This window comes from Myotis daubentonii, chromosome X (assembly GCF_963259705.1).
Source record: "Myotis daubentonii chromosome X, mMyoDau2.1, whole genome shotgun sequence".
NCBI classification, from domain to species: domain Eukaryota; kingdom Metazoa; phylum Chordata; class Mammalia; order Chiroptera; family Vespertilionidae; genus Myotis; species Myotis daubentonii.
The window spans coordinates 22,356,029-22,370,887 of NC_081861.1; the positions used below are offsets into that span (position 1 = coordinate 22,356,029).

Sequence of the window (14,859 nt, forward strand, 5' to 3'; positions counted from 1 at the left end):
TGTTTTGACAATTTTTTCTTTCTTTCCTGTGTTCTTTCTTCCTATAGGCTTCCTTCCCTGGGAACTTACACTTGGTATTGGTTCTACGTCCAACCAGTTTTCTTCAACGAACTTTTACAGACATTGGATTTCGATTTAGTCAGGAAGATTTCATGCTCAAACTACCGGTAAGAGTATGTTTTTAAAAATGTGTTGTTCCTTTTATTCTCATGAAGGTATTGTACCATGCTGTTGATGTTTTATATGTGCTCATGAATAATTTAACAGAAATAGAATTTGTTTTCCAAAACTGTAAATTTAAAAGCCTAAAAGTCATCTGCTTCTACTGTTAAAGGAATAGATTAATGAATTTTTAATAAGGAAATTCCTTTTTAAAAAGATATATGTCACATATGTTACATATAGAGGGTGGGGCAAAAATAGGCTTACAGTTATGAGTATAGAGTTTATTATTGTATTATTTATTAATTATTGTATTATTTTTCATACAAACAACAGTAAACCTACTTTTGCCCCACTCTGTATGTGTGCATGTGTGCATAAAATCAAGACATTTCATTTTAGAAAATAATGAGTATGTGTTTTATGTTTTTGAACTTCCATCCTGAGCTAGTTCAGAATATTATGTATTTGTTTTTATAACAGATATTTTTATATGTTTTTAGGGCTAGGAATAAGGTGCTCATAAATTTTGATACTTTTGCAAAGATTAGTCTCTCCTGATAAATTATAACTGACTACATAAAGTCCTTTTGCTTTGTGGTAGGCATAATATTCTTTCAAAAAGTTGACCATTAGATCAAGGAGAATCAGGTGTTTGGGTTTTTATGGAAATTAATTTTGCTTTACAGATAAATGTTTTGTAAATGAAAAGTGTTATTACCTGAAGAAGGTAGTGTTGCATACATATGTGGGGGTTATACAGGAGAGAATTTTTAGAACCATTTATAAAAGATAAATTTCTTCTAACTGAAGGCTAATTTCATTATACAGTTGAATGGAGGGATGCCACAAAAGGCAGTTAACAGTATCTTTCTTGCTTATTTATATAGGTTGTTATGCTGAGCTCAGTTAGTGATTTGCTGACATACATTGATGACAAGCAATTAACCCCTGAGTTAGGCGGCACCTTGCAGTACTGCCACAGTGAATGGATCATCTTCAGAAATGTATGTTTCTTTTGCCCTTACTGTAGAGCCTATAGTTCATGTGAGCTTTTAAATCTAGTGCTAGAGTTCTTTTCCTCTTTGGGAAAAACAGATTTCTGGGGGCTCCTATTTTTAAAAAAACATATATAAGTCAATATCTTGATTTTCTTCTATAGGAAATACCTAGAAATGATGAAGAATCACTGAGGATGGCAGTTGAAGGAGAGGCCTAGGGAATAAGGAGATCTTCCTCTGTTCACCCCTTCTGTGGCCATTAGTAACTTGAAGAAACAAAGGGTTGAGATTCAAATCATAGCACTGATGATTTTTAGCTGTGTCGCCTTGCACAAGTTATATAACCTCTCTGAATCTCAGTTTTCCCAGTTGTAAAATGGGAATAATAATACTTTAACTTATAGGGGTCTTGGGATGATCAAAATGTTTAGCATGGGGCCTGACATATGGTGAGCCCTCAAAAAAAAAAAAAAAAGGAGATCATGTCTTGGCCAGGTGGCTCAGTTGATTGGAGCATTGTCCAGTATACTGAAATGGTTCGATTCCCAGTCAGGGCACATGCCTAGGTTGTGGGTTTGATCCTCAGTCAGGGAGTGTACGAGAGGCAACCGATCCAATGTCTCTGTCTCTGCCTGTCTGTGTCTCTCTCTCCTGCTCCCTCCCTCCCTTCTTCTCTTTAAACATATCCTTGGGTGAGGACTAAAAACTGCAAATCATATTGTTAATCTTACCATCCTAATGGTGCTCCTGAGGAAGTTATATTTGTAGCAAAGTCTCCTTCCGTTCTAGAAGTTTACAAATAGGCAAAGGCCTGGCACCTCACAGGGGTGAGTTTGTGGTCTAAGAATCTTTGCTCCAAATCCCAGAAACATAGGAACCTTCTGAAGGATGTAACTAAATGATGTTTAATTAAACTGGAGCTCTATTTTTCTCACGTTTATTCTTCATTCAATGGTCCTAGTCATTCATATGAAAGTATATTGTTAAAATTAGCAGTGCTAGCCTTTTACTGAAAAGGCTATAAATAAAAAAAGCAGATACCTTGAGCTGTGTGGTAAACAGGGGATTTATATGGTCTCTTTATGTTGTCCTTCTTTCTCTGAGTAATTGATTTAGAAACAAAATAAATAACAAAATCTTACTTGACATTTTAGGGCAATAGAACCTGAAATGAATTGCTATGAGTAGATGTTCCCTCATCACCTCATTCCATCACCTTGCTTGGAATGCTAATACTTGTTCATAAACTATAATAAATATAAAGTGACTTCGATATTCTCATCTATCTTCAGAAGTAAAGCTATTATAAAGTAACTTTACAATTACAGAGTTTACTAGAATAAGGAAAACACTATTTTTAAGGTCATAAAACAAATTACTCAGTACATGACATCTTTAAGAAATAGTTTTCATCGGTGTCTAAGAAATAAGTACAGAAATTTAGATAAAAGGCATTGAAGAAGACTCTTCTCCTGACTATAGATTTTGGAGGCTTAGATGCAAAGTTAGTTGATTGTCAAGGGCAATGACAACTTTCCTTAGCAGAGGAGAGTTTGTAGTTTATGCGTTTGCTCTCATACCTAAATAAAAGTAAATACAATTACTGACCCAGCTTTTGATATGCTGGCAGGGTTTCCATAGAATTAAAAGAATCACTGGTTCTTTGCAGGCTATAGAAAATTTTGCCCTCACTGTGAAAGATATGGCTCAAATGTTACAATCCTTTGGAACCGAGCTAGCTGAGACAGACCTACCGGAAGATATTCCTTCAATAGAAGGAATTCTTGCAATTCGTGCTGAAAAGTATCACCTGTTAAAGGTATGTCTGACAGAGGATATGAACAAATGTTTTCCATGGTCTTTTTCTAGAGAGGTATTCAATGTGTCCATTTCACACTGATTAGTGGGTAGGGAGACAAAAGATATATATTATAAAGCACACTAATATAAATAAGAATACAAGAGGAGAATGTCCTGGATATGTTGAATGTAAGTGTCCCTTTTGCAAATGATGTATTCTCTTGATAAGTTGTTAATTTGTAAATTGAGTAGTTTATAAATGCTCTGCGCCATTTTTGTTACTATATATTCTTTATCCTGTGAAAAGGCACTCTCGTTTGGAAAGTTAGAGTGAATATCAATAGTCACACACCTTGCCACAGGTAGGATGTAAAATGGAGAACTTGATGAGAAGTCAGGAGGTCTGGTTTCTAGTCTCAACTTTGCCATATATTAGCATTGGGACTAAGCCAAACATTGATAAATTAATTACAAGCTTTCTCTTCCATAGAGTACTAGTTCTTGATGTTTTCTACAAGAACTAAGAAATTGATTTAGCTCTCCTACCCAGTTGTTTGGAGTGTTGGGTTGTGAAGGTTTCTGAGTCACCAAATACTTTGAATTCACTATTCCCAAAAAGTTTATGAATGATCTGAATAACCACTAAGCTTCCATGTAGACTCATGTTCTTCATATGATAATAGGCTAGCTGGGGTACTGACAGGTACAAGCTCTATATAGAGGTGACATTTAAAAAAAAATATATATATATTTTTACAGTGAGGAAGGGATAGAGAGTTAGAAACATCAATGAGAGAGAAACATTGATTCAGCTGCTTCCTGCACACTCCCTACTGGGGATGTGCCTGCAACCAAGGTACATGCCCTCGACCAGAATCGAACCTGGGACCCTTCAGTCCGCAGGCCAACACTCTATCCACTGAGCCAAACTGGTCAGGGCTAGAGGTGACATTTTTAAATTAAGAAGAGGAGAGAAAGTGAAATTTTGAATCACAATCTAAAAGCAAAACTGTTCAAGGAAAGAATGCACTGTCTCTCAAACGCTGTGTGTTGGATAATTTGCTTACCCTTTCAAAGTTTCAGTTTTTTCATATTTACAATGAGGTTGTTGATGATGATACGTGCATACTTTGTAGAGCTGTTGTGAGAATGAAATGAAGTACATGATATATGTACTGCAGTGTTTGGCACATAGCTGGCAATAGCTCTTAATGTTTATGTTCTTATTAGAGGCCCAGTGCACAAAATTTAAGCAAGGGTAGGGTCCCTAGTGGCTGCCGGCTGCCTGCTGGGGTCTTCCTTCATTCCGCGCCACCCCTCATGGTCAGCACACATCATAGCGAGCGATCGAACTCCCAATCAGTTGAATTCCCGAGGGGACACTTTGCATATTAGGCTTTTATATAGAGAGATTCATATTGATGGTGGTGTCATGGAACATGTTTCCACAAAAATACATGTACACTCCATTTTTTGATCTCCTGAAGGAAGCCATTATTACTCTTACATGCCTGAAGAATCCACCGTCCAAAGTTAAAACCTTCTGAATAGAAGCATATGCTTCATGATAGAATAATTAATCCAAATGTGGACATAATTCTTAAGGCAGGCAATGATGGGCAACAATTAAATTTTAGTAGGAAAGGCATTTACCTAACAATATCTGAATATATATTAAATACTATTTGCAATTGTATGCTTTCTAGTGTGGTACACTTTATTATGCTATTATTGTTTTATTGAAGTACATTAAAATATTAGCAGAATAGAATAACTTAGAACTCTCTACCAGTAAAAGAAGGAGGCTACAAATGGTGCATCGGGTACTTCTGCCTATAAAGATCTTATAGAAATAATGATTGTAACATCCATCTCAACAGACAGAGGCTTCTTGGAGATTCTCACAGCTTTTGGATTCTGTGGTACTGAGGTATTCCTTGATGGTTTCAGTTATGAAAGTAAAGACCATTCTAAACTACTATATTTATTCTGCATGCTATCGATATATTCTTCCTTCTCTTCAGGTTATTCAGATTAGGTTACTGGCAGGTATTTGATACATCCCCTATTGTACCTTTGTACAGAATGATATTACAGCTGTAACCAAAGAAGGAAGAATTCTGCTAACAAATTTGGAAGAGCCTGACCCTGAAGAAGCTATCAGTTCAAGATTTGAACATCATGAGCAAATAAGTGGTGACTGGCAAACTGTGAATAAGTGAGTACTTTCTTTTGGGTATAGAGTCACTTATTTTATACTTTTGAAAGAGAATTATGCATTTTTGCTGCAATCTGTTAAGTGTTAAAGTATTCTTGGATCTCTGGAAATTTAAGAACTCATTCCTGAGTTGTCTCACAGAAGTTCATTTGCTTGCAGACTAGGTTCTGTGGACAGGGATGTTCTTTACTTGGACCAAGTGTTATAGGCTGTGACTTTGCCTATAATTCTTAATGTCCATACCCAGTTTATCTACCTACTTATAAAACAAGCCTTTGTTTTAACTTTTCTTTGTTAAGATTGCTGACTCAAGTACATGATATGGAAATTGCTTTTGATGAATTTTGGGAAAAACACCAACTAAAAATGGAGCAGTATCTGCAACTATGGAAGTTTGAGCAGGATTTTCAAGAGGTCAGTTAAACATTTCTTTTTCAAAAAATTGATTTTAGAGAGAGAGGAGAGAGAGAGAGAGAGAGAGAGAGAGAGAGAGAGAGAGAGAGAGAGAGATTGATTGATTGACATGAGAGAGAAACATCGATCAATTTCCTCCTGCATGCACCCTCACTGGGGATTGAACCCACAACCTGGGTTTGTGACCGGATCAGGAATTGAACTCTCGACCCTTTGATTCTCATGATGACACTCCAATCAACTGAGCCACACTGGTCAGGGCTAAATATTTCTTTATACATTTATTTTCATTATTTCAGAGTTTTTTATTCCTTGATTATTAGAAATAGTCTCCAAGATGACCATTTAAACCCATGGAGAGATGGGGTGGGGGGAGGAGGCAACTGTGAGTGAACCCTGACCTTGAATGAAGAAAAAAACTACTAAATGCCAAGACTTCTACTTCTGTGGCTCATTCATTTCCTTCAAAAGAGTACTTATGTGCTAACATATATTAGAAAGACTGAAGTTGTAGTCTACTCTGATGTTTGTTATTCAAATTTACTTTAAATATAAAATGCTTTCACCTTATGGGGTAGCTTTCCTAGAAAATAATATCAATTTCTTTCTTGATTTTTCAAAATACCATATTCCTCTGCTGACTATGTTTTACATGATTTAACAAAACTTTTTTTTCTGATTCAGCAATTTATATTTATGAAAAGCCTGATGGATGAAATTAAATCATGTTTAGTTATACATTATCTAAAAAGGTTATAAGTATATTCTATTTGGATTCTTCTGGAAAATCCATCATATATAGTCAAGAGATACAGAATTAATTTCCTTTTTTTAAGTTGACATCTGCTGGTTGCTTTATTTAATTTTTTTTACATTAAAGGCAAGGCTAAAATAAAAAAAACTCTGAACTTATGCTTTTAACCCCAGTAGAATCAAAGAATAGCTACACTTCTAAAGTAGCTGCTCCAATAAAGCAAATATTTTTCATGTAAGTACAAATATTACCTAAACAAGGTAAAATATAAATATTTAATTTTGTACTTAAGTTGAAGGGTTACCACTGAAGTCAATTATAGATGTTTACTCTAAAAGAGGTTACTATGAAGACTGCAGACTCAAATACTGATAATGGTTATTCAAAATTCAATTAATGGATTACCTAGAAAATAGGTTGAATTGGAACCCATTGTGACTTTTATAATATTCATTAGCAATAGGTTTTAAAGACATAAAAACCTATTGTTTCCATATAAATTAGGAGTTTAAAAATCATCTCTAGTGTTTTCAACTGTCACATGGCTATAAACCAAAGACCCAAATAATTAAAAATGATCAGATACTATTTAGGCAACGATTCTCATGTGCCAGTACTTTTAATGTTGTGTACATAAAATTATAGTAAAAAGATGACTGTAAACAAGATATAGCTCCTCCATTTCCATGATCAGCACACTGCATTATAGTAAACTGAGTTTATATTCCACCAAGTGTGGTTTTCCCATTGCTTTATTTTGTGACGAGTCATTGAGAAGATCTTCAAATCCAATAGTTTCATCATTACCCCACAAAATATCAGTGAAAGGTATGAGTTTGAAAAAATGGAAGACACCAAACCTGTTGCACTGCATTGAATTCCATTTGCAATTTTAGTAGAGCAAACAGACCCTGGATGTTTCTGTGTGGAAAAATTAATTTTATATTTGTTGAGCTGGAAATTTTCTTCTGATAATTCAAGAGTATGACTGGGCAAAAATTCATTTTTCAAACAAAAAATGTGTTTGAAGAAGATCATGTTTTTCAAAAGGTCCACTTATTGAAAATTCAATAACTGGAATATTGCCCTTTAGCTGAGATCCAAGTCCTCTGGTATTCATCTTCTCCTCAGTCTGTGAACAGCCTTTCAGCTCCATCACTGCCCTAGATTTAGTTGCTTCTTTTCTTTGCAATCATGTCCAAGCTCCTCACAGTCTCTTTCATATATGTTACCAGGGAATCCATGAACACTCACTTCTTTTCTGTCTTCCATGTGGCCAGCTTTTTTTCTACCCATGAGTGGCTTACTTGCTTGGTATTTCATTTGTTCTAGCAGGATTAGGTCTTGGAGGGGCACTGCATTCTGGACACAGGGCACAGTTACTACCAGTCCTTTCCCTTCTATGATTCAAACAGATTTTGAAATGCCATGCTCTCCATGAAATCGTCCTGAAAGAATAGGTCAAATTGCTCTTGGTCCTTCTAGATATTTGTGTCTTTCTCTCCTCCCCAAATGAACACATGGAAAAGTAACACTTTCCCTGATCATACCTATTATACCTCTCTATATATCTTAATTTGAATCCATATTAAATTTTTATACTGCAGTTATTATTCTGTTTCTTCTTGGATTATAATCTCACTGACATGATCTGTATTTCATAGTGACATCAGATAGACTCTATATTTAGGAAGTTAACTTAAAAACTTGTTTGGCAATTTCAAACTTTCATAACATTTTGAATATTGTCAAATGTGATGTTTCTGAATATACAGAATAGGAATATTATGTTGCATAATTATAGTACAGTTACCAAACTTAGTGCATTCAACAATAATGTGATACTTTTGTATTATCTACTGTCAGTATTCCAATTTTGCCAACTGACTTGATACTATCATTTTTTGCCATCAATAAGAAGTTTACTGTTTTTTTAAAATCCAAATGCTGACATTGCCCAAATTAACATGTTTATTTACATTTTTATAAAGTTAAACTGCTGAATGTTGTTTACTGAAACATTTTAACTTGCATCAATGCTTTATGTTCCCATATTTATATTAAAAAATTCTCACACAAATGAATATGGGAATACTGCTAATACCTGATTTTTGTCCCCTTTTTGCAAGCATATAGTTAGGTAACTTTTGACCCATGGAAAAAAAATCTAATGTTCAGAACTACCAATAACAGGAAGAAGAGAATTTTTTTAACAGAATGAAATGTTTCCATCTTAGTGGATTCTTAAGCACACTCTCCTCATATGTGGTGTGCTAGCTGGATGTCTTTTGGCATAATTATTACATGTTTGGCGTGGATAGCACACAGGTTGGTGTCTTCAAAAAGGCTAACTAGATAGGCCTCATTTGCCTCCTGCAAAGCACCAATAGGTGCATTCTGGAAGCGTAGGTCTGTTTTGAAGTCCTGAGCAATTTTTCACACCAGATACTGGGAGGGAAGTTTGCGAATCAGAAGTTCAGCAAACTTCTGCTAATGTCTAATTTTAGGAAGTTCCATGGTACCAGGCCTGTAATGATGAGGTTTCTTCACCCCTTTGGTCGAAGGTGTATTCTTGAGAGTGACTTTGGTAGCTAGTGGCTTCCTCGGTGCTTTACCACCAGTCTATTTGCAGGCCGTTTGCTTTGTATGAGCCATTGTATAGAGAGACCCATTCTTCAGCTATCCTTTTTTTAAAAAAAAATGATTTTTTTTTTTTTCGAGAGAGAGAGAAAGAAAGAGAAACATCAATGTGAGAGAGAAACATCAATTGATTGTCTCCCCTACACACTCTGACTGGAGATGGAAACCAAAACCTGGGTATGTGTCATGATGAGGAATTGAACCCATGATCCTTCAGTGCATGGGATGATGCTTTTTTTGTCCCCTTTTTGCAAGCATATAGTTAGGTAATTTTTGACCCATGGAAAAAAAAATCTAATGTTCAAAACTACCAATACCAGGAAGAAGAGAATTTTTTTAGCAGAATGAAATGTTTCCATCTGTTAATTTCCCATGTATAATACAGGGTCCAGTCTAGAGAGTCTTGTATGGCATTAAGTTGTCACGTCTCCTTAGTTGCCTTTAATCTAGAACATTTCTATAGCCATATTTTGTCTTTTATGACATTAACATTTTTAATAATACAGTCCTTTTTATTTATTTTATTTTTAATTGAAATTATTGGGGTGACATTAGTTAATAAAATTATAGATTTCAGAGGTACAATTCTATAATACATCATCTGTATATTGTATTGTGTGATTTCACTGACATGTGGAATATAATGAACAAAATAAGCTGATGAACAAAATAGAAACAGAGGCATGAATACATGGAACAGACTGATAGCTGTCAGAGGGGAGGGAGAGGGAGCTGGGTGAAAAAAATGAAGGGATTAAGTAAAAAAATAACTTATAGATGGATAAAAGTACAATACAGTCCTTTTAAAAATAAAATCTTATTTTTGCATTTGTCTGACATTTTCTCGTGATTAGATTAATCTGTGTATGACTGCCTAGAATATCGCATATGTGATGTGTCCTTCTGAAGGTATCACATCTGGAGGAAATTAAGTCCACCGATCCCTCATTGTTGATGTAGACTTTGATCACCCAGTCAGGGTGCTATTAAATTTCTCCACTGTATAGTTACTTTTTTCCACTTGTATCTAATAGGAAATGTGTGGGGAGAGAATTTAAGGCCATGTAAATATCTTTTAAAAATATATTATTGATTTCAGAGAAGAAGGGAGAGGGTAAGAGAGATAGAAACTTCAATGATGGAAGAGAATCATTGATCGCCTGCCTCCTGCATGGCCCCTACTGGGGATCCAGCCCACAACCCATGTGCCCTCATCAGAATCGAACTGTGATCTTCTGGTTCATAAGTCGACGTTCAATCACTGAGCCACAGCGGCTGGGCCCATGCAAATATCTTGCTCCTCATCAAAAGATAACCATAGGTTTAATATCAATTGATCTTTCTTGATTTAAATAGTCTTTATTATAATAGTTGTGAAATAATGGGGTTTTTTTTCTCTAGTGTCTCCTCCACATTTACCAGTCCACATAGGCATGCTATTGTAAGCAAGGGTCTTCCCTTCTCCTTATCTATCTATCTATCTATCTATCTATCTATCTATCTATCTATCTATCTATCATCTATCTATATTTTTGGGTCCATGGCTTCATAGATTTTTAATGGTTCATAATTTATTACTGCTCTTACTATTTTGGTGTTTCAAGCTAACTACCATGTCCTGGTGATATGTCCAAATATTATTTTATCACTTCTTTACTTTCTAGCATAAAGAGATGGTCCAAGCCTTGGAACCAGACATTTTCTAGAAGCTCTGATTTCTTTCTCTGGGAAATGATGTTAAAGATCAACATCTGGATGCTAGGAGTCCTCATTGCTACTAAAGGATCTTTGTTTCTAGAACTGTTCACCATAGAGCTAGGGAATATATATGTATAGGTATATATATTTATACATACTTCCATACATGTCCACATATACATGTTTTCATATGTACATAGTGATATTTTATAAATAATCAATACACACTGATATCTAGGAGGTTAAATTTTAGCAGATTATACGAATTACTGTGAATAAAATAACTGAAAATATTTTTCATATGTACAGTTTTTCATATTGATGTTCTTATTTAATAGCATTTCCTATACAACTTGATTATTAAGGGAAATGCTTAATAATTTATTTGCTTGTAAGACTAATTTTTATTACTATTTTTAGCTTGTGCGTGAAGTTGAACTTCTATTAAATCAACAAGCAGAGTTGGCAGATGTCACAGGGAATATAGCTCATATAAAACAAAAAATAAAACATTTGGAAAACTTAGATGAAAATTCTCAGGTAAGATTGCATTTCAGATGTTCATTATATTTATGGAGTATAATAGTACATTTTGATGCTTTTCAGTAGTTGAAAGCCTTATTATGATTACTGGTAATCTCTCAGCAACATCTATGTAATTTTTTCAATAACATTGGTCTGTTTTCCATTCTGTTCAATGTGGGCCTGAAGTGACACTGCATATATCATGTAGGAAGCTTCTGAGATAATGGTGTGAAATATTTTAGGCCTGCCAGTGGGAACAAGATCATAAATCATTTTGAAGAAGCTAGAAAAATGTCTATCAAGAATCCTATTTGAGTACTTGGAAATAAGGGAAACATACAAGAACATAATTCCATAAATATCCATCATTTGTTATATCTATTTGAACCAGAATACATTCATATAGATAGATCTACTTAATCTGACTAGCTGTGTGACCTTACGTAAATTGATTACATTTTCTAGGCCTCAATGTCCTAGTTTATAAATTGGTGATGAAAGGACCTACTTTGCAGAGTAGATTGTAAGGATTCATTTAGGTGTTGTAGATAAAACACTCAGCACAGTACCTGAGATACATGACTCAAAAGAGCTAACTGCCAGTCTTAAAGCTTGGACTCATGGCTTTACTAGTTAACAAACTCTAGCTTTGCTCCCCTGTTTTGTATGAGAGGGCAAGGCCATGGTTTTTAAGGTGGGTTTTCAGCAAACAAATAGATTTATAGGTGAACCACCAGCACCAAGAAACAAAAATTGAGAGGTAGCAGTTGTGGTGACCAGTTCTGGAATTCTGCTTGTAGATCTTTGTGATTGTGGGGCAATTTACAGATTCCTATGGTAGAGTAGAAAAAGAAGGCAAACTGGGTTGGAAACTAGGGGGCTTTGGTTTTATTGTTTGTTTTTGTTTTTTAATAATTTTCAGTTGTAATTGTGATGAAAGACATAACAAAATTTAATATTTTAAGTGTACAGTTAAGTAGTGTTTAATGTATTCACATTGTTGTGCAACAGATCTCTAGACCTTTCTCATCTTGCAACACTGGAATTCTGTTCCATTAAACTGCTTCCTATTTTCACCCTGGTTTGCCCACTATCTGGATAGGCTAGTCACTTCTTCATATGGGGCTTCAGGTTTCTTTATTTTACGTCGACAAACATTTCCTGAGCTCCTATTATGTTTTAGTCACTATGGTGGGGGCGAGTCAGCAGTTGATGTGGAGGCAAGGCCTTTAAGATCCCTTTTGACATGCAAACCCTGTGATAGGTTCACTTCAGATCTGTAAAGGTGTCAGGTGGATTTCCAAGGCTGACATGTGTGAAACCAATTAGCTTTCTTTGGCTGGTGTGTACTTCGTTTGATATATGGGGTTCTGTTCTAAATCTGTACAATCCACAAGAAGCAAATCTCATTCCTATTCTGGGAGACTGGATAGTTTTCTTTTTATATTACCAGAAATGTGTGAGTTTCTGATATCAACTGCTACAGCTAATTACTGTAACAGCTTTTTTTGCAGCCTGTAAAAGTATGATATCAAATCATATTTTTGGCAAAATATATCCTTGCTCAATCAATCTGCTTCTTAATTATTCCCCCCTCTCTTTGAACAGAGATCATGCAGTTATTATTTTACTTCTTTCTTAAAATCAGGATTTGTTAGCAAAGGTCCAGTTTGTGATTTTACATGGACACAGACTTACATCAAATCACCATTATGCACTTGATTTGATCTACCAGAGGTGCACCGAGCTACATTATCTTTCTGATATTTTGGTTAATGAGACAAAACACAAACGGATACAACTCATCTGGACCTTCGAAATGCATAAACGTCTACAGCAGGTAGTGTCATGTGGCATGGTGCATTTCTTAAAAGGAAGATAGATATTTTTCCTGCGTCCTTCTCAGAGGTTATATGGTCAAGGTCTGGTATAGCTTTGGAATTTGCAAGAGGTCTGAGTTTGACTATGCTTATTTAATCCATATTAACTCTGCAGAATTCATAGCAGGTTAGTATTATAAGAATTTCGGCCTCTGTTCTAAATACTGAGATTGTGGTTGTGATGGCTTCTTTCTATTTTGGGTACATCTCTGAAGCCTCTACTCTAGTGATAGTTTGCAGACAGAACACTACAAAACCTTGGGGGGCATTTTGATAAAACCTGAAACTCTTCCCACATTTCATAGTTATAGCAGTAAAAAATTAAAGTGACTGGAAAATATTCTGCCATTGCTTGAGGGCCTGACCCCATTCATGGGTAAGCAGTGAAGATAAGATCTGTTCCTGGCAGTGGAATGAAAAATAGGGCTATCATTTACAGGCATCATATCTGAGCATGAACATTTTAATCTGCACACCTTCTATGGCAAGGAAACTTTTATCCTTGTCCTGAGCAATCATTATGCTTTCATATTATACTTTGCATTTTTCTAGGAGTTTCATATTTCAGTTATTGATTTTGGGAAAATAGCATGCAGCTCAAATATTAGTATTGATAGAATGGTCAGGCTTCTGCTGCAGAATGATTTCCTTGTTGTGAAATGAGTGCAGTGCTTCCCAGGTTTGGTTGTGCATCAGAAATACCTGTGGAGCTCTGTAAACATATAAATACCTGGCTTATGGCCCTGAGCTACTGAATCAGAGTTTCTGGAGACCCAACCTAGATATCTTTATTTTTAATAGCTCTGAAAGTAACCCTGATTGACAGAAGCCGGGACTGATAAACTGATAAACACTGTTTTAAGGGACAAACATATATGTTTTCATTTACTCATAGTTATGGTGTGTGTGTGTGTGTGTGTGTGTGTGTGTGTGTGTGTGTGTGTGTGTAGTGTGCTCACCAGGCTCTTCAATGCTGTGGTGAAGGAGAATGTCTTCTAGCTAATCAGGAAATAGATAAGTTTCAGTCTAAAGAAAATGCTCAGAAAGCCCTCCAAGATATCGAACATTTTCTTGAAATGACTCTGCCCTTTATAAACTTTGCTACTAAAACCCTACAGTATGAATTTGATGTACTTTTATCCCCTGAACTCAAAATAAGAGGCTTCTTTTTAAGTAAACACATTTTTAAAAACTATAATTACCATAGGTTTAGTATTGTAAGAGTTTTATTACTTCACTGCTAACTTATATCAAATTGCAATTACACAGTGCGCTTAAGGATTAGAGGTGATATCAGTGTCACTGTTAAGCTTCAAAAAATCCAAAGGTTTATTCTTGCTATTTAATTAAGAGTAATTTCCTTTATGAGCTCTGACTCCATTATTTTTAAACTCTTTTCACATACTAGGAGCTCTCACATACATTTTCTTGTGCATCCTTGGAGAAAGACCAAAGCTGTATTGGCAAATATTGGGCCAATGTCAAGATCACCCTACCCCAAACATCTTTTCTTTGTGCTGCAGTAACCAACAACAGATGCTGTGTGGATACAGATATCGCTTCTACTCAGTTTGAGAAGGAAGGTTTAAAGAAAGGATCTGGGTCTTGATGGGGGTGGGGAGCAAGCGGAAGTTGCTGTTGGTGGGGTGGAGAGCTTTAGGTTTGTTCAGTACCACCCCATTGGAGATGTCATGAAGCACTGTTTTCACATTGTAGATAAGTTTATTTGTGATACCATTTGCTGCTAAAATGTCTGATGCAAAGATT

At 35.4% G+C, this 14,859-nt stretch overlaps 1 protein-coding gene and 2 pseudogenes across 1 annotated transcript in view; 1 reads left to right on the forward strand and 2 right to left on the reverse strand.

The window, feature by feature from the left end:
- MCF2 (MCF.2 cell line derived transforming sequence) overlaps positions 1-14,859 on the forward strand; it is a 94,866-nt gene that overhangs the window by 40,134 nt on the left and 39,873 nt on the right. The window contains 8 exon segments of the mRNA XM_059678633.1: positions 48-167; positions 1,053-1,169; positions 2,833-2,982; positions 5,048-5,181; positions 5,481-5,595; positions 11,108-11,227; positions 12,861-13,052; positions 14,055-14,244. Of these exon segments, the coding sequence (XP_059534616.1) occupies positions 48-167; positions 1,053-1,169; positions 2,833-2,982; positions 5,048-5,181; positions 5,481-5,595; positions 11,108-11,227; positions 12,861-13,052; positions 14,055-14,244 (1,138 nt within the window).
- Positions 7,053-7,469, reverse strand: LOC132223828 (proteasome maturation protein-like; annotated as a pseudogene).
- On the reverse strand, positions 8,562-9,004 carry LOC132223829 (histone H3.3C-like; annotated as a pseudogene).